This window comes from Pristis pectinata, chromosome 3 (genome assembly GCF_009764475.1).
Source record: "Pristis pectinata isolate sPriPec2 chromosome 3, sPriPec2.1.pri, whole genome shotgun sequence".
Classification (NCBI taxonomy): Eukaryota; Metazoa; Chordata; class Chondrichthyes; order Rhinopristiformes; family Pristidae; genus Pristis; species Pristis pectinata.
In genome coordinates this window covers 96,007,152-96,026,266 of record NC_067407.1, presented here as the reverse complement: position 1 = coordinate 96,026,266, position 19,115 = coordinate 96,007,152, and the positions used below count along the sequence as shown (strand labels likewise).

The following is a 19,115-nucleotide window of genomic DNA, read 5'->3' as shown; positions in this document are numbered from 1 at the left end:
TGCCTGAATAATTATCATATCTCTTGTTCCTATTGCATTTTCATGTTAGGATGGATTCAGTGAAGTTGAGCCAGTTTCAATATTTACCAGTAAAATATAAATGGAAATTAGATTGATTTATTCCATCATCCATCAAGGACCACAGGGAAAGGAAAGACGGCCAGTTTTGTGCATGGTATTGCAGATATGGCAACTGCCAATTCTTGTTATCATTTACGGACAATTTCTTGCAGCTGTGCTCATTTGAGGAAGTATGAGGAATGCCATATTATAATTTGTGAAAATGGTGTGAAACCACTGAAGCAAAGTATACACGTTCAGAACATTTGGCTCTTGAATTTCCTTGAACTGTAGGCACAAAACACATGCTGTTTGAGTCAGGATATTGAGAGTTTGACTTGAGCACAAATTTGTCAGATACTCTCAGTGCGTTACTTGAGGGAGTACTGCATTATAGTAAAGATAAGCCAAGGCCATGTCTTGTGAGTTCTAAAGATCTCTTGATTCTGTTTCAGAGAAGAACAGGGTAGTTATCTCCAGTGAATATGTATTCCATAACTATTATCAATAAAGAAGATTATTTGACTATCTTGTACATAAATTGGCTGCCATGTCTCTCAGCAACTGCATTTAATTGGCTTCAACACTTTGGAATATACAGAGAGTTGTTAAAGACACTGAATCTTTTAATAATTCAATCTGTTGAATTCCCCCTGAGGTGCAATACTTGGCAATATACCTCAATCTTATCAAAAGGAAACTGGTATGATTATCCTATGGACACAGTCACCTTCCATGCAGTTTATATAGTTGTATCCAGGCACTGTATAATATATGGCTCTGACTGGCATTGTCTTGCCCAGGAAAGATTTTTGCATGTGCACTATTCCCTCTTGGTGGTTAAAATTTAAAGGTTTTGTTTATGCAGGCAGGAGAATCTGCACTTGCTCTAAACGATCAAATAAAGATGAAGTGCTTTTTTTTTGCTAAAGCATTCAAATGGTCATACAGAGAGCACAGTTGTTTATGCTGTTTGTTCCTTATTGTACATTACTGTTGTAAATTATCACATTCTTTGCCAAGTCTTTATTAATTATGTATTCCATCCTCTTTGATTATAGACGTAATAGTAAGTGTTAATCCTAACGTGAAGTGTTAAGTGCTTGGGATAATGTTACTGAGTCTTGCTAGCAGTCTGGCTGAAGGTATTTTCGATTACATTTTTTTTACCAGAAAAGTGTTTTATGAATGTTCACACCTGCCTGGTGACATTCTGGAAGGCTGGATACTTTAGTTTTCTTTCACTTTTCTAGTTAGCTCTGTTGTACATCTATTAAGATAGGCACTTAAGCATTTATGGAGGAGTTCTTGTAACAAGGACCCTCATTAACGTGTGCAGGTTGACCTTCATCTTTTATGCTTGTATTCAACAACTGGTTGTCAAAAGTAAACACAATAAGACAAACTAGAGCACTTTGAAAGACTGAAAGAAGAGTAGCTGTGTGGGCATCTGGGTTAATGAGGTTTGACTATAAATGATGTGTTTCAAAACTATTTACCATTACAAGCAATCAAGGATGCTTCTATTCTGGGTGCTGCTCATTACTCATTCACGTAACATTCACTACGTTAGCCCTGCGGCAACAAAGCCTTTTAAAAATAATTTAACATCTTGAAGTTTTGTATGGTTTTTTTTTGCCACTATATTGTCTGCAACCATTATGACAAGAACATAAAAACACAAATTAGGCAATGGAAGCAACTTCAAAAGATTGCTTATTTCACTGCTCCTCAGAACAAGCGTGGAGTGACTTGATGGCAATGAAGTATTGCAAGTTAAATAATGATCAGTTTGTCCATCTAAATTCCTTATCTATTTGATGATTGCCTTATTTTTTTTAAAGAAGATTTTACTTCTTTTGATACTACTATGAAATGCTTTGGGCCATGAGGTACTTGTATAAATGCAAATTGTTTAAATTAAAACTTAAGGGGTAATATACTCTAAAGAAACTGATGTATGTTTATTTTCTAGATTTTTTTTGGAATGGGCTTTAAGAAGAGGGATGGTAACATGTACAACTGTGTTTAATAAGATTAGGCTTAGTAGTATTTGGTGTTTATCTTTCAAAACACAACATGTTGATTTCTGTACTTCCATGTTTGTTCATTCTTTAAGTTTTTCTGAAGCAATGAAATTGTAAAACATAGCATAATACATCATTAATAGAATACACAGAGTTCCAAAACTGGACATTTTATTATTGAATCCATACAAGGTAAAAGTTGCATAGATTTTAAGGCCCAAGAAAAGTACTTAAAATTGAAGTTGAACCAAAAAGATGACTGATATGTTGGTTCAAAATAAAGTGGATTGTATGGTAATTGTTTGGTTAGAATGTAGGGGTAACATTATTGATTGGCCTTTTTGGTGTATTGAGAAAAAATAGCATCCAAAAAAAACATTTAACCCTTCTGTGAACACTCAAGAACGCTTGATTTAGATAACTTTGCAGGCAGTTGATATTTGGAGTTAACTGGTGCCTATTTTGCTACTTTGGTGTTGCATTGTGTTTTAATAATTTCAGTATCTTGTATAAATAATGTCCGTACTGTTAAAATTGTGGTTTGCATCTGGATGTATAGCGGTCAACTAAACATCAAGATTAAAAAAATTTTGTTTCCATTGGAAAATATTGCCATTTAATTTTAAGAGCCCTGTAAGTTTGGGTCTTTAAATATTTCTTGTAATTTGCTCTCAGCTCTGTTATGAAGGCAACATGGTTGAACTCTTGCACTTTTCAAAGGCTGGGAATAGAGCAATATTGTTAAATGCCTTGGAAACTGGTTGCCATCTAGCGCTCTCTATTAAAGAATGATGTGTTGTTGAGGAAATCAATTTCCATCAAAAATTATGTTAAGATTTTGGGAAAATTTGAGTTGAACAGATCCAATCACAAGATTTTGTGTTTGCTATTCTCATGCTTCTAAAATTTATACTGAAAGTTCTTTCAAGAATTAAACTGCATTATTAATTTTATTTCTCTTTTAATAATACTAACACACAGATACACACCAGCAGATAGTGAATCCCATCAGGAATTAATAAAAGATGAGAAGCCCTAGAATTGCATTTTAGGGGTTTATTGCATCCCGGAAGCCTCACACATCTCAGATACACGTACAGCAGGCAAGCATTGACAGACTAGTTCGATGCAAGTTAATTAAGCCTGATCGACAGGACAGCAGTGGCAAAAAATTCCAGTTAAATGTGTGAGTGAAGTTTATGAAGATGGGTAAAAGTGTGTGTATGTGGGGAAGGAATGGAACTGTAAAAAATCTGCATGAGTATATTTTAACTGACGTAATTGCAGATCATACTGTTAGTTAATTTATACATTTCCGAACTGTCCTTTCATAATATCTGCATCACACTCCTGTAATCCTTAAAGGGTTACTAGACTAAGAGGGGAAGTGGATAACAATAGTGAAAATTAAACTAAAATAAATATTAAATTCAATATTTTTTTATGACACGTTAGACTGAAATTTTTGTGAAAAGTTGCATGCTGGATCTAGCTGAGATTACTGAAAATCAGATTTTAGGTGCCAGTACATTATGCAGTAATACAAAAGCAAATGTGCAGATATTGAAAATCTGAAATAAACAAGTTCGAAGTACACATCAGGTCAGTCAGCATTTATGAAGCGAGAAACAGTTGATATTTCAGATCATTGGTCCATATTTCCAGCATTTTCTGTTTTTGTGCCAAGACTACTTCACAAATAATTTGAGTAATTCCTCTTTTACAGATTTTTTTTAAATTCAATGCCTTGCAATGTTTTTCCATTTTAAAGGTGCTATATAAATAGATGTTGTTGTTTTCTCACTGAATATATTTAGAAGATAGACTTTTTTTTCACTTGGTAGGCAACTTGCATTTTAGTTAACAGGGAACAGACAACATAAACTCTCCAATTTGTGCTAGGTCATAAACCATTACTTACTAAAATGTTGCTCTAAAGTGGTTCAAATATTAGTCAAATGAAGCAGCAATCAAGTAACTATAATGGCCCCAAATTTCTGGGAAACCTGTTCCCCTGCCCTCTTAACTTGCCATTGTATTGAGCATGTCCACCAGCATGAATTTCCTCATGGAAGCCAACTGTGATCTGATCTGTGATGCCCCAAGCAAAGCAAGGCCTCACTGATTATCTGTCAAAGCATTTCTGTGTGATTGACAATGAAGCCACACCCCAGGCTGAACTGACTGTCAAAAAGCTTGAGTATTTGAATGTTTCAAAAACATGAAATAACTGAAATTGCACATACTTTTAAGTATTGTAAAAATTACTTCATTTGGAAAAAAGGAAATAGTCTTGAAGACAAAAAACCCCACTAAATCAAAAATGTGAATGACCTCTATTTACTTGTTCTCCTCGCAGCTGTTTATCTCAATTGAAATGAATGCAATTACTGAATTGCAGTGCAAGTTTAGCAGGTTGATTTCCACCGTAATGCTTGGGAAACTGCAGAAATTTGTCTGCCCCTGGCTTCATGAGACACTGGCATCTGACATTAACAATTAGGTCAAAAGAAATCTAGTAACATTAAAATACAACAGAATATTTTTTGAGTTTGAGTGGTAAATTTAATGCCAAAACCAGAATTTTAAACTTAAAGCTAAGATCATGGATATGAAGGGACAACTGGATAAAGCGGTTTGGAAAACATGCATTAAAAAAAATCATCTTACAAGATAGAATTGACTTTTTTTTATGAAAGGGGAATGCAGATCTCATGTTTTTTTTTGAAGATGTAACTTGTCAGAGCAGTTAAATGAAAACTAGTGGGTGCAACTATAGTTTACTTTACAATGTGGCTTCGCATTACGACTAGAATGCATTGCAGCAGTGATGCTTATAAGAATTTATTGGTAATAGTCTGCCAACCTGAAAATAACCCATTTATTCCAACTGTTAGCTAACCTTTAACTATGCTAATATGTTAATCCATGCTTGATATTTTACCTCCAACCCCATGAATCCTAATTTTTTTTGCAACTACCTTTTGAATATCTCAACTTGACACTATTATTTTCCATACTGCCCACTTACGGTAAAAATTTCTACAGTGTGCTCCAGAAACCAGCATTTTCTGAAATAGAATTGTATGATAGAAAGATAGTACGGTGTAGGTATGTTAGAATGTTAGTATGAGCTTGTGAATTTTGCTCTTTTTGATGATGTTAAAGAAATTGCTGGTAAGATTTTTTATACACGTAGTGCCCTAATATCATCATCTTAGGCTGTCCTTTGGAATTGAGGGCAATTTTGCTTTCGCCACAGATCTGCTGGTTCAGAAATGGCTGATGAGGCCAACGTGAGACCTGCGGACTCTCCCATGGCTGCAGGTGCCTGATAAAGAGGTAGTTTTGAAAGTGCAGAGCTCTTTCTACAGTTATACCGGAGCTTTTATGTACTCATGATGAATGGACCCAAAGTTCTCAATGCCATCCCAAATGATTGTCCTCTGTCTTAAGCACTCCCAGGCGATGCATTCCCATAAGCAGCTTTGGATGTTGCACTTTTTCAAGGAGGCTTTTTCACTCACTACCAAGTAACTTCCTACTATGGCAGAGCTCGAGTTGTTTTGGGTGTCTGGTGTCAGACATATGGGCAACTTGGCCTGTTCATTGGAGCCAGCTGGCTGTAATTAGGGCCTCTGGCTTGATTCAGGATATTCATCACCTAACTTGACAGTGGATTTGGAGGGATTTGCAGAAGACAGCATTGGTAGTTTCTTTCCAGAGCTTTGAGGTGCTGCTTGTTGCTCAGGTCTCAGATGTGGACAGGAAGTGATCACTGCTGCCCAGGAGACATGAATGCAGTGCCTGATTCAAGGTCTTGATACTAAAACACTTCTTCAGTTATAACCAAAGGCTGTTTTGACACATTGAGGGTAAAATTCACAATTACCTTCAATGTCTGCCTTCATTGAGAGCTGGCTTCTGAGGATTTGAAAAGTGGTTCATGTTTTCCAGGATCAGTAATTTCTGAAGTTGGGGTGGGGTGAGGTGCGAGTGGACAGGGTGCTGGTGTTTGAGTGTGCTTGATTCTGGGATTGATATAGGTTAAATAGTTTCCCATTTTGTCCTGTAAATTAGCTCCACTAATGGGAAGCTGATTGGGGATGGGGTTGAAGCACTGCAGTGCAAAAAATTGGGACAAGTGTTATGGCAATGATGCAGACTTGCTTGTTATCAGTCTGCACTGAGACTGGCTTTTTATAGACCCATTGGTTAAAATCATGGCTGACATGCCACTGTGTAGCGGACATAAGATGGAGATGAACTTCTTGAAGGCAACCAGGCTTGAGAAGAATAGTCCATAGTCCCTCTTGATTGGTCTCACTTAGAGCGCAAAAAAAAGTATGGCTTCTATGAGTTTGTAAAACAAATTAATTTACAATCTGGTGAGAATTAGTAGAGTGTAAAGTTATGGTTGAAGATTTTAAAACTTCAATGGTTTATACAAAGCTCATGAGATTTGTGCTGGGTAATTTTATCTGTCTCATGAAAATCTATTTTGACTTCCCTTTCCTAGATGCCCCCTCACTATGGTCAGCAGAGCATGAGTGGCTACTGCCAGCAGGGCCAGCAACCTTACTACAACCAACAGCAGCAACAACAGCCATCATACATGCAGCAGGCACAACAGAGGTACCAAGCCCAGCAGGTAGGTTTATCTACTTATTTGATGCAACTAAATTTCCAGAAAATCCAATGACTTGGAAGACAACAGAAAAAAGAGTAAATTGTTTACTTTTCACTCAATGCTGGCAGGATTGATATTTAAACTGAATGTTAGACTAATTTGTGTAATTGAAAATGATGTTTAAATGTTTGACAGGTTATTTTTCTGCAACAAATCAATCACTGTTGCTTTATTTCTACTTTCGATATCTTTTAAAACAGTTGCATCTCACTCCCAGTTACTTATGACGTTTTGATGGTGACCAATTGGTTTGATAAATGCGTGCAGTATGATCATAAACATTGAAGTATTCCAGAAAATACAGCAACTCTTCCTGTCCTGTAGTTTGGCTGATTAATTACTTGATAGGGTGAAAGAAAACCAAGGCATCAGTTTTAAGAACTAACTAATTGCACAGAAATGATGAGCTTTGAGATTTACTTTTATAAGGCCAATTAAGGATGTTTGAGATTTGAAAGGCTAGAATTTAAAGTTGCAGTTGATTTGTTTTCATGAAAAAAATTATGATTATTTTTGGTTTTGAGGGAAAGTAGTTTCAGAATTTTGTTTTTTGAGTCAGATGCCTCAAGTTGTTTCCAGGAAAAATTACCCCAATTTCAAACTTATGGCTTCGCAAAAAATGGATTTTTTTTTTGTTTGTGTGTTTTTGATTACAACATGATACACAGTAGAATTAGAATTAAAAACACCATCTAGAATAAAGTGTATCCTTTCGCCATTTATTGAAAAAGTATATGCTGATCCCAGTTGGTGAAAAGTTTCCCTCTCAGTTCCAAGAATTAAACTGTACGTTGATGAATTTTGTCAGGAGATGATTGTGCCGACTTGTTAGTATGTGAAAGCGAACGGATTAGTGAAAAATATTTACAAAATAATCATTTTACAAATCTCTCAACTGTTTGCAAAGAAAACTATTTCACATTTATTGAAAAAGGTTGCAATATTTGCTGTATGTAATTAAATGCTTGTAGGTGAATTACATTGGTTAACTCTTCCTATATTATAGGGAATGATTAAAAGGGGGAAAATAGTCATAATCTTTGAAATCTGTGAGCTACAATCACTTTTATATGCAGCATTTTGTAATCTGTTACGGAGTATGGTAGTCTCACTGGACATAAAAGGTGAGGCTATAACTTAACATTTCAGCTGATGGATGGTGTCTCCAGGAAAAATGTGCCCATAATATTGTTGTATGCTGTCACTTATGGCATATATATTCAGAAAAGATTGCCAGGCAAAAGAAACAAAGATCCAAGAATATGTTCAAAGCCGATTAGCAGGTGAATAAAGGAAAAGATTCAAGATGGTTCTCAAAGCCTCCTTTGGTGGGGGGGGGTTGTGGTTGGAAATGCTATGTTTCAACTGATTCCTGGGAATCCCTGGCTTATGAACACACAAAAGTAGAGAAGGAACATGTGGAATTATCTGAAGAACCTCAAGTCCTTGCATCAAAAGCCCAGCATAATGGGTTTGAAGGAACATGTTGTCTTTCAAGCTACCCACCCACCTACCCCATTGTCGAAGAGTGTTTGTTTCTTACATTGGCCTCACAAGAACCTATAAAACTGGAGTGGAAGCAAGTCATCCTTGATCCTAAAGGATGCATAAAAAGAAGATGACAACATATTTGGGTATTGAACCTAAAACATTCTGTTACAAGGTTGGAAACTTTGGAAGCTAACAGAAATGTTAATTATTTTCCAATAGTCATGAGTCAAGTGGCTGGGTTATGTTATAATAGTTTGTTCCATAAGTGTCCATAATTTAAATTTGCCAACTACTTCTTATGAATACCCCTAAACCTGGGGTGTTCATAACAGCAAAATGCTGGTTTTAAATTGGTATTGTGGATCCTGTGCAGCTTTTTTGAGTAGGAGGCTTGGGTTTACTCAGACAGAAAATGTCATGATTATGGTGTCTCCCTTGGTTGTGGTTGAACAGACATCTTTAAGTTCTTCCAGAATGGGAATGACTTTAGGTACAACCCTACAGAGTTCTGAAGAATTATAAGAGTATATGTGGAAAAGCTTTTATTACTGTAGGTAAGAAGAAAATTGGGTTCATAAAGCAAAGATGGTTAGTAATAAGTCTAATTGAAAATATAAGGTGAAGGTGATTGCTCAGGCACGAACCATGCTATTTCCTTGTTCTTATCTCTGACATGACAAGTTGAGGTGTTCATGAAGGTTACTTCTGTTAGTCATTTAGTTGTCCACCTGGTGTTCTTGGATGCAGCCTGGATACAGATATTAGAATTTTTTGCTCGTATGTGAGTAATGGATGTCATCAGCCAAACCTTGTGGCCTTTAGGAAGGTTTGATGCACTCCCTTCTCGTACCTTTGCATTATGTGATGAAGGCATTAACACAATGCTGTTAGAAAAGCAGTTCCAGCACTATCACCAAGTAACATTATTGGCAAGTCAAAATAGGTTGCGACTGGGGGAAAAGTAACAGGTTGTCTCTTGCAATTGTCCTTCAACGTTGCGGGGGAGGCATTGTTGAAGAATCACAAGGAGTTGTTGCAGTGTATCCTGCAGAGGTTACACACTGCAGTCATGGAGTTCCAGTGGTAGATAGTGCTGGTCAAAGTGGTCGCTTTGTTCTGAATTGTGTATTTTTGTGCCTCAGATTCAGAAAATGAATTGGATAGTGATTGTGTATCTGATCTGGTTATGTTTCTGGTCACTCTGACTGTAATTTCAGGAGGAGGTCATACAACATTTGCATGAGGTATCTTGTCCTTGTATTTGTAGTAGGTTCACCTAGCTAAGTGCATAACATGTTATACCCACTTAACTGTGCACTGTGTCTACTTACCAGGTTGCACAGAATATAAACTGTAAAGACACAAAGCTATATGATCTGTTTCTCATGCCTCCATCCCACCCCCAACAACCCAGTTTTTTTTTTTGCTTTCTTTCACTAAGTCAGTGAATCTGGTCTTCACAGGATGGCAGTCAGTTCTAAACTAAGTGGGTTTGAGTACAGGAATAAAGATGTCTCTTTACAATTATGTAAAGCCTGGTTGAGATCATTCCTGGAATATCATATAAAATTTTGGTCATAAAGGAAATGCTATTGAGGAAGTGCAGTGAAGATTCACCAGATTAGTTCCTGAGATAGCAGGTCTGTCATATGAGGAGAGATTTAGTAGGCTTGGCCTCAGTTTTTGGAGCTTAGAAGAGTGAAAGAAACCTCACTGAAGTATACAAAATTCTTGGAGGGCACAAGATGTTTCTTCTGTGTAAAACTGGGGGTCCCAGTCTCAAACCAAGGTGTAGGCTATTTAGGACGGAATTGAGGAGAAACCTTGTTTCTCAGTGCATTGTAAATCTTTGGAAGTCTTCACCCTGGAGGGCTGTGGAGGCTTCCTCACTGATTCAAAACAGAAACTGGAAGATTCATCTATATTAATCAAATTAAGAGATAGGAGAATAGGACAGGAAAATGGTGTTTGAGGTAGATCAACTATAATCTTGTTGAATGGTGGAGCAGGCTTGAGGGGTGAATGGCCTACTTTACGATTTCCTAGCTTGTAAATGTACTCGGCATTTTAGATCTGCCTTGTTAATGATGAACATACAATCAAACAAGATTTGGATTTGCAGCAGGCTGTCTTCATACCCTCACCCTAAACCTAATCAAATTAATTACATATTAATACTCCTCTATTCAGAGGCCAATTGGTCAGAATTCTAATGAAATTCAGGTTTATTTTGTAAATCAGATTAAATCTTTAAGGCTTTTCTTGTTATCGTTTCTCTCCCTTTCCTAATCTGTATTATAGAAGATTTCTTCTGTGTGAGTATAAATAAGCTTTCAGTATAATCGATTGAAGAGATTTATCTTTATCACTTTTCTTGCTTCATCCGATGCCAAAAGCATTTCAGATGGTGCTTTCAACACCATTCACTGCCACTTCATTGATGTGCCATTCATCCTAGTTATTGGAATGGAAATGGTTATCACAACTGAATTGTGACAGCACTGAAGAGGGCCATTTGGCCCACCGATTCAGTGCTGCCGTGGAGTAATCCTGTCATTTCCCTTCTTATGTTCCTATCCCATAGTCTTGTAAATTTGTTTTTCCTCAAATGCCAGTTCAGTTCCTCCCCTTAGACCCCTGGTTATCTCTCTTTCTAACACTATTGTAGGCAGTGAGTTCCACAGTATTACACTTGTCCGCATAGAAAAAATGTTTCCTTTCACCCACATCCCACCCCTCCCTATCTTTTGTCCATCATTTCTAAACCATCTGCTGATGGGAATGGCTTTTCCCTATTTACCATGCCTGTATCTATCATGATTTTGTACACTTCTGTCAAATTCTCCAAGGCAAACAGTTCAGCTTGTCTAGTCTAATATTGTGGCTGAAATGCTGCATTCTTCTGTTTTCTGCACCCTCAAGACCTTCACATGCCTCTTAAAATTATGATGGCCAGAACTGGGTAGAGTGCTCCATTACTTTTGAATGGTTTAGCATAACTTCCTTGCTTTTGCATTCACTTGTGAAGCATTGGTCCTATATGTTTCATCGCCTGATCGCTCAGATTTTTGAACATGAACACCCAAGTCCCTCAGTTCCTGCACATTATTTAAAAATTGGCCTGTTTACCTATATTCTCTCTTTTTCTCTTCCAAAATTCTGCTGATTTTCTCCTTATTCTGCCAGCCTATCTGTGTCCTCTTGCAGTTCATTACCATCTTGCATTGTTATTTACCATACTTGTGAGCTTGGCGTCCTCTCAAAAATTTGAAATTTTACTCAACACACTCGTATCTGTTGTTCTTTTATTGAACTATAAGACAGATGTCCCAACACTGACCCCATGAGAACATCACTGCACATCACCTTCCATTCTGAAAAATAACTTGTTTATAGGGGCTCTTTGCTTTCTATACTTAAGACAATTACTTACCTTACCTGTTGCTGACCCTTTTATTCCATGTACCTCAATTTTGGTAATCTTTTTATAAGGAACTTAAGGTCAAAAGCCTTTGGAAAATCCACATGGGTGATATCTACTGCATTCCCCTCATCACCCTTCTCTGTTGCTATTCAAAATATTGAATTAATCAAACATCATCTGTCTTTCACAAACTGACATTTTTAAAATTCCTAATTTTTTCATCTGCCTATTTTCCCTGATTATTTCCAAAGGCTTTCTCACCTCTGCACTTAAACTGACAGACCTTTAGTTCACTAACATGCTCTTGCACTCCATTTTAAACCAGGAAGCCATTTTCCAGTTCTCTGGCATTGTCCCTATACAGAAAGAGGATTAGAAGATTAAGGAAGCCCTTCTGCAGTTTCCACCTCCATTTCTTTCTGGTTCCTTGGATACCTCCCATTCAAATAAGGTGGCTTATTTAAGCCGAGTCAATCTTTCTTGCCTATCCTTAATGTCATTTTTCATCCATCAGTTTCCTGTGTTACCTACCCTTCTACTTTTGACAATATTGTCTCTGTAAATAATAAATACAAAATATATTCCAGCCATGTTTAGATCACCACCATAATTCATAATCAGCTGCTTCCCTTCTCTTACTACCTGCTTACAATTTTCATGCCACTATAAGAACTTTGTGTTTCCTTTTATGTTAACTGCTAGTCTATTCTCATTTTATCAATTTGCCCATCTTATTTTCTTTCTCACTTCCCCTCAGCTTATAATATTCAGAATGGTTCTCAATTGAATCATTTGCCTGATATGCACTGTCATTATTTTGTTTCCTCATAATCTGTCTCCTTTTAGAGTAGTTTTCCATGAATGTTAATTCCCTGATCTTTCCCACTTTTGCCCACCTGTTAGCTGAAAATCATTTTTAAAGGTCAACCATTGTTCCATTACAATTTTACTTGCCAATCTCTGGTTCCACTTCCAGATGATCCTTGTACCCTGAACTTCAACCTCACATTCAGGAGGGAATTTCCCCACAAGTATTTATAACTGCCACCATAATATTCTAAATAAACTGACTATTTGTGCTGTTGATAATTTTGTGGCATCTGTTCACTAGAAAAAAAAAATTTGGCACCAAGTAAAGAAAAAGTAGGGATAATCAAGTACTCAGTCAAATTGGTAGGTTTTAAGGAGCCCCTTAGAAGAGGAAAGACCTGGAAAGGCAGTGAGGTTTTGGAGGTCACTGCAGCCAAAGATCGACAATAATCTTACATGGTGGCACAGACTTAAGGGGCCAAGTCACTTACTCTTAATTCTTATGTTTATAAGGCAGCTAATCAGTTTGTGGAAGATCAAGAAGGAAGAATTCCAATACCACTTGTAACTGAATTGAGGGACTGCAGATTAGAAAGATGTTAGAGGGATGGGGCTGTGGGGTTTGAAATCGAGAATAAGAATTTTATAAACGAGGCATTGCTTAACTGTGAGCCTGGAAAAGTTAGTAAATACAAGGTGATGTGAATGTGTAGAATAAGCCTGTAATTATTGTTTGGAAAAAATTAGTTGATCTCATTGGAACATAAAAGATTTTGAAAGGCTTGATAGGACAGATGCTGACAGGCTGCTTTTCCTGGCTGAAAAGTCTAGCACTAGCACTTATTGTTTCAGGGTAAAGTTGCAGACTATTTAAGACTGAAAGGAGAAAATTTCTTCCCTCAGAAGATATGGTCTGCATGCTGAATTGATAAATATATTCAAAGCTGATATTAATGTAAGATTTGGGCAATAATTGACTTGAAAGGGTGTGGAATTGATTGAGGATCATGCATTATTTTATTGAATGGTGATGAAGACAGAGGCGATGAATGTTTTACTCCTTTTCCTTGGTTGTTGTTCTTTTGATGTTTTGTGCTTTCCACACTGCTGATGTAAGCTACATAGCAAAGTGAATGAGCAACAATACTGCTTAATACAGAATAGACATTTTAATTCAAAAGCAAAATTCTGCATCAGGGAGGCAAATGAGAGGATGGAAAGTGATGCAGAAGTCAGTGACAGCAAGTTGAATAGGCATGACAGGCAGCAGAATGGCCAGGAGTGAGGAAAGCCGATTGGATTAAATTGTAGTTAGTTCAATTCAAGAGGTCTGATAGGTAAGGCGGATGAACTTTAGGCTTGTATAGTTATATGGTACTGGGATATTATAGCCATTACGGAAACCTGGCTAAGGGAGGGACAGGACCAGCACTTATTGTTCTGGGGTACAGGTGCTTTAGGCAGGATAGAGACGGAGGAAAGAGGAGGGGGAATTGCATTTTCGATTAAGGGGAATGTCACACCAGTGGTCAGAGATCATCCAGTGAGGCTTTATGAGTGGGCTGAGAAATAAGGAGATGATCACATTGTTGGGATTTTAATATAGGTCCCCAAATTGTCAACAGGAATTAGAAGAACACATATGCAGGGAGACTGTGCAGAGTTGTAAAAATAATAGGAAATCTTAACTTTCCTGACATAGACTGCCATAGTGCTAAGGGCTTAGATGGGGTGGAATTTGTTAAGTGCGTTCAGGAGAGTTTCCTTGGGCAATATATAAAGGGCCCTGCTAAGGAGAGGGCAAAGCTCTACCTATCTGTTGGGTAATAAGGCAGTGCAAGTGACTGAGGTGACAGTGGGGGAGCACTTTGGGACCAGTGGCCATAGTTCTATTAGTTTTAAAATTATGGAAAGGGACAGAAGTGGTCCACGGATTCAAGTTCTAAATTGGGGCAAGGCGAGTTTTCATAGTATGAGACAGGAGCTTGCAAAGGTTGATTTGGAGTAGGTTGTTTATGGGCAAAGGGACCAGAGGCAAGTGGGAGATTTTAAAGGTGAGATTGTGAGAGCTCAAGGTCTGCATGTTCCTGACAGAAAGAAGGGCAAGGCTGGTAGAAGTAGGGAACCCTGGATGATGAGGGATATTGAGGCTCTGGCCAGGAAAAAGGAGGAGGCATGGGTCAACTGGGATCAAGTGAATCCCTAGAGGAGTATGAGGGATGCAGAAGGAGGAAATCAGGAGGGCAAAAAAGGGGCATGAGAAAAGTTTGGCAGATAAGATTAATGAAAATCCAATGAGATTTTATTAGTTTATTAAGGGAAAAAGAGTAACTAGAGAGAGAATAGGGCCCTGCAAGACCAAAGGGGCCACCTTTGTGTGGAGCTACAGGAGATGGATGAGATTCTTAATGAATATTTCTTCTCTTTTTACTGTGGAGAAAGACATGAAGATTTCAGAACTAGGAAAAATAAATAAGGAGGTCTTGGATAGTCCACATTACAGTAGTGGAGGTGCTGGATGTCTTAAAAGGTATGAAGGTAGAAAAATCTCCAGGGCTTGACCCAGTTCCGAAAACACTGGGGAAACTAGAGAAGAAATTGCGCGAGCCCTGGCTGAAATATTTACATCATCGTTAGCCACGGGTAAGGTACCAGTAGACTGGAGGGTAGTGAATGCTGTGCCTTTATTTAAGAAGGGCAGCAAAGAAAAACCTGGGAACTATAGGTCAGTACATCTAACATCTGTGCTAAATTGGTTACTGGAGAGGATTCTGAGGGATAAGACATCTGGAAAGATGGGGATTGATTAGGTGTAGTCAGCATGGCTTTGTGCATGGGAGATCATGTATTACAAACTTGATTGAGTATTTTTGATGAGGTGACCAAGAAGGTTGATGAAAGCAGTGTGGTAGATGTGGTTTATATGGACTTCAGTAAGGCGTTTGATAAGGTTCCATATAGTAAGCTGCTGTGGAAGGTTAGACAGCATGGAATCCAGGGAGAGCTGACTAATTGGATACACAGTTGGCTTGATCAGAGAAAGCAGAGGGTAATGGTGGAAAGTTGTTTCTCGGATTGGAGGCCCATGACTCGTAGTGTGCCCCAGGGGTCAGTGCTGGGCCCATTGTTGTTTGTCACTAATATCAATGACTTTTGATAAGAGTGTACAAGGCATGGTTACTAAGTTGGCAGATGACACTAAAATAGGTGGTATAGTGGACAATGTAGAAAGTTATCAACAATTACAGGGGGATCTTGATTACTTTAGTAAGTGGGCTGAGGAATGGCAAATGGAGTTTAATTTGAATAAGTGTGAGGTGTTGCATTTTAGAAAGTCAAATCTAGGTAGGACTTTCACAGTGAATGGCAGGGCTCTGGGAGTGTTGTCGAACAGAGGGAGTACAAGTATATGGTTCACTGAAAATGGAGTCACAGGGTGGAGAAGGTGGCTTTTGGCACACTGGTCTTCATAAGTCAGGGCATTGAGTACAAAAGTTGGGAGATCATGTGTGGTAGTACAGGATGCTGCTGAGGCTACACTTGGAATATTGTGTTCAGTTTTGGTTGCCATGCTATAGAAAATATTATTAAACAGAAAAGAATGCAGAAAAGATTTGAGGATGCTGCCAGGACTTGAGAGACTGAGTTATAAGGAGAGTTGGACAGGCTCGGACATTATTCTTTAGGGAGTAGGAGATTGAAAGGATATTTTATCGAGATGTATAAAATAATGAAGGGCATCGATAGGGTGAATGCACTCAGTCTTTTTCCCAGAGTTAGGTATCAAGAACTAGAGGGCATAGGTTTAAGGTGAAGGGGGCAAGATTTAAGAGGAACTTGAGGGCAACTTTTTTTTTTACACAAAGGGTGGTATTTTTGTGGAATTAGCTGCCAGAGGAGGTGGTTGAGGCAGGTACAACAACAACTTTTAAAAGACAGCAGGACAGGTAGGTACATGGTTTGGAAAGGTTCAGAAGGTTATGGGACAAACACTGGCAAGTGGGACTAACTCAGAAAGGGCATCTTGGTCAACATGGACCAGTTGGGCCGAAAGGCCTGATTCCGTGCTGTATGACTCTACTCGGGCTGCACCTTAGAGAGGCAGAGAGATTTCTATATTTAAGTATGGTTTACAATTTTCTTTCAGTCTTACCTACTTATTAGCATATTAATGGAATATAAAGGTTGTCTCATAGTCTTGCAGTTTATAAACATTTGTACTTGCCTCAAATGTTCATCTGTTTTTATCCTGGTGATTGTAGTTAATTTTGTGGGTCATAAAAATGAGCCGCCACCTTGTTCTTAGGTTAGTCAATCTGGTATGCTTAATGTTGCAGCAGAATTGGAACTCTAGTTCTAATGTAGTAAGTGCAAATGCAAAAATGGTTTCAGTGCTGATGTAACTTAAAAACGGTGTAGCCCTGTAGTTAAGTCTGGCATTTGTGTGTTACTGTTCGACCATCCTGATGTCGTCATAACCACTTTTCCCTGACAATTTTTTGACTTGAACTCCATCTGCTTTAATTGTATATTGCAACCTTGAATGATCACTTTTAGGAAGTCTCTTTACACATCTATTTTCTGCTGGTTACTTTGGGGCTCAAAAAGTCAATTAATCATTCCTGTTTGTGTGTTGATTGCCTTCCTTGACCTTGGGTTAATCTAAACCACTTCACAGCCAATTATTTCAAAGTTTATTTCGTGTTACAAAAGCAAATACTATCATTTTCTGTAGCCATTTAATAAAGAAAATTCTGTATCTACAGTTGCATTAAGTTTAAAATGTAATGCCCTATATATTTACTTCGTATGACAGTTTAGTCAGTAACAGTTTTTACATCTACACATCTTTTAGCCTTAATAGTTCTAGCAAGAGAATAAATAATCTGAGGCTAAATATTCTGATGTCAATTGAGGGATAAATTTTGGCATGGCATCAGGAGAACTCTCCTGCAGAAAAAGAACATTGGAGCTATCCTATAGTATTCCATTTATCTTAATTACTGCTACATTGCAGGTTAGCAATACAAGTTTTGGCAGCAGAACAAAATAAAATTTAAGCTTCTCCCAACCATATCTGTGGAGATTTCTGAGGAAAATAGACTGGCAGGTTGGGCAGGAGTATTAGGTGAAATTTAATATTAATCTTAAGAGGAAAAACATAACTTGTATGTGAGGGGTGCTTTTCTCATCCTTGGGATTTCAAGAAGAACCTTTTTCTCCCCTAGGCCTTATCCAGTAGCTGGGCATAGGGGCCGAAGAGTGCTGGCCAAGAATGCTCTGGAAAGTGGTTGTATCAAAGCCCCCAACACCTCTCTCAATCTTTCAGCAATACTCAAACTCCCTTTCAATAAGCTTCCTGCTGGAGTGGAGCTCATATACAGGACAAATGGAAAATTGTTCAACTTGTATCACCTCACTCCAGAACCAGAGTTACTTCAGCTGTGGTCAGTGAACTGCTGTACACAGGCATATGCATGCATTCAGAGCTCGAGTCCTGAGTCATTGTTGGCTTGTTCATTGAAGTGTATGACAGAATATGCTGAACATATGAAATCATTTACCAACCTGTCCCTGGTGCATAACATCACAAACTCACAATAAAGTCAATTATGAGAGCCTGGGCATATGAACCATTTCCCATATCTTGGGAGCCACCTCTTAGTGAAAGCAGACATTAGTGATGAAATTTGCCGTCACCACTGGTGTGCCAGCTTAACTTTCGGCCACCTGAGGAAAAAAGTGTTTTACGATTTAAGGTCATAAACTGGCTCGTGGGCTGACGTGCTTGTTCATTTCTCTCCCCCTTTTTTTCCAGCCAAGATGCATCATTATGCACCAGTCTCATGTCCAATGACGTTTAAAAGATTTTGGCCAGATTCTTCAATATTTGCACCCTCACATCCATCAGTATCCTATAGTGGACCTTAGCGCAATCCGGTTTTCTTTTAGTGCTGGCAACAATGGAAAAGTACCTCCCGTGCTTTTCCTTTAACTTTGATAATCTGGCTTTTCCCTCAAGAATAGAAATCTCAGATGAAGGCAACAAAAAGGTGGAATACTGTGAGAGGTACAGCTGGCTTTCAAATATTTGGTGTGTCTGAACATTGAAAGGCAGCTGCAAGTGAAGGCCATCTCAAATCATGACAGCATAATTTGCTCTTATGTAGAGAGAAAACTGTTTTCTGTATGTAGTCAACAGATTGTGTTGGAATATAATTCCCCTGCTGCTGGTGGTCCACAGAACCTCATGGATACCCAGTTTTGAGTGGAAAGATCTGATCTGTTCCTTAGATATACCTATGTCTCATGGCAAGATGTTCCAGTGCAGATCCACAAGAATTTGCAAATATTAAATGAGCTACATCCAAGGAACATAAAGCTCAAGAATTTTTTCAAGAAGATGAGCCTCCTTGTCACCAAATAACAATGAGCAATATAAAGGGATAATTGATAAGTAGAAACCAACTGTTACTTGTTCCCTTGTGGTATACCATATTGATTTTATAGTGTGTCTAAAATAAACATGAGTTAGTGTTAAAAGTTTATTTAAACAATGTAGTTATTTGTGGACCAAAATACTTCTATAAAATTAAAAGTGCCATTTCCCTAT

General features: G+C 38.0%; 1 protein-coding gene across 4 annotated transcripts in view; it reads left to right on the top strand.

Moving 5' to 3' along the window:
* Positions 1–19,115, top strand: part of arid1b (AT rich interactive domain 1B (SWI1-like)) — a 349,190-nt gene that overhangs the window by 90,045 nt on the left and 240,030 nt on the right. For all 4 annotated transcript variants that reach the window (XM_052011358.1, XM_052011361.1, XM_052011359.1 and 1 more), the window contains exon 3: positions 6,607–6,738. In XM_052011358.1, the coding sequence (XP_051867318.1) occupies positions 6,607–6,738 (132 nt within the window). The remainder of the gene's footprint in view (positions 1–6,606; positions 6,739–19,115) is intronic.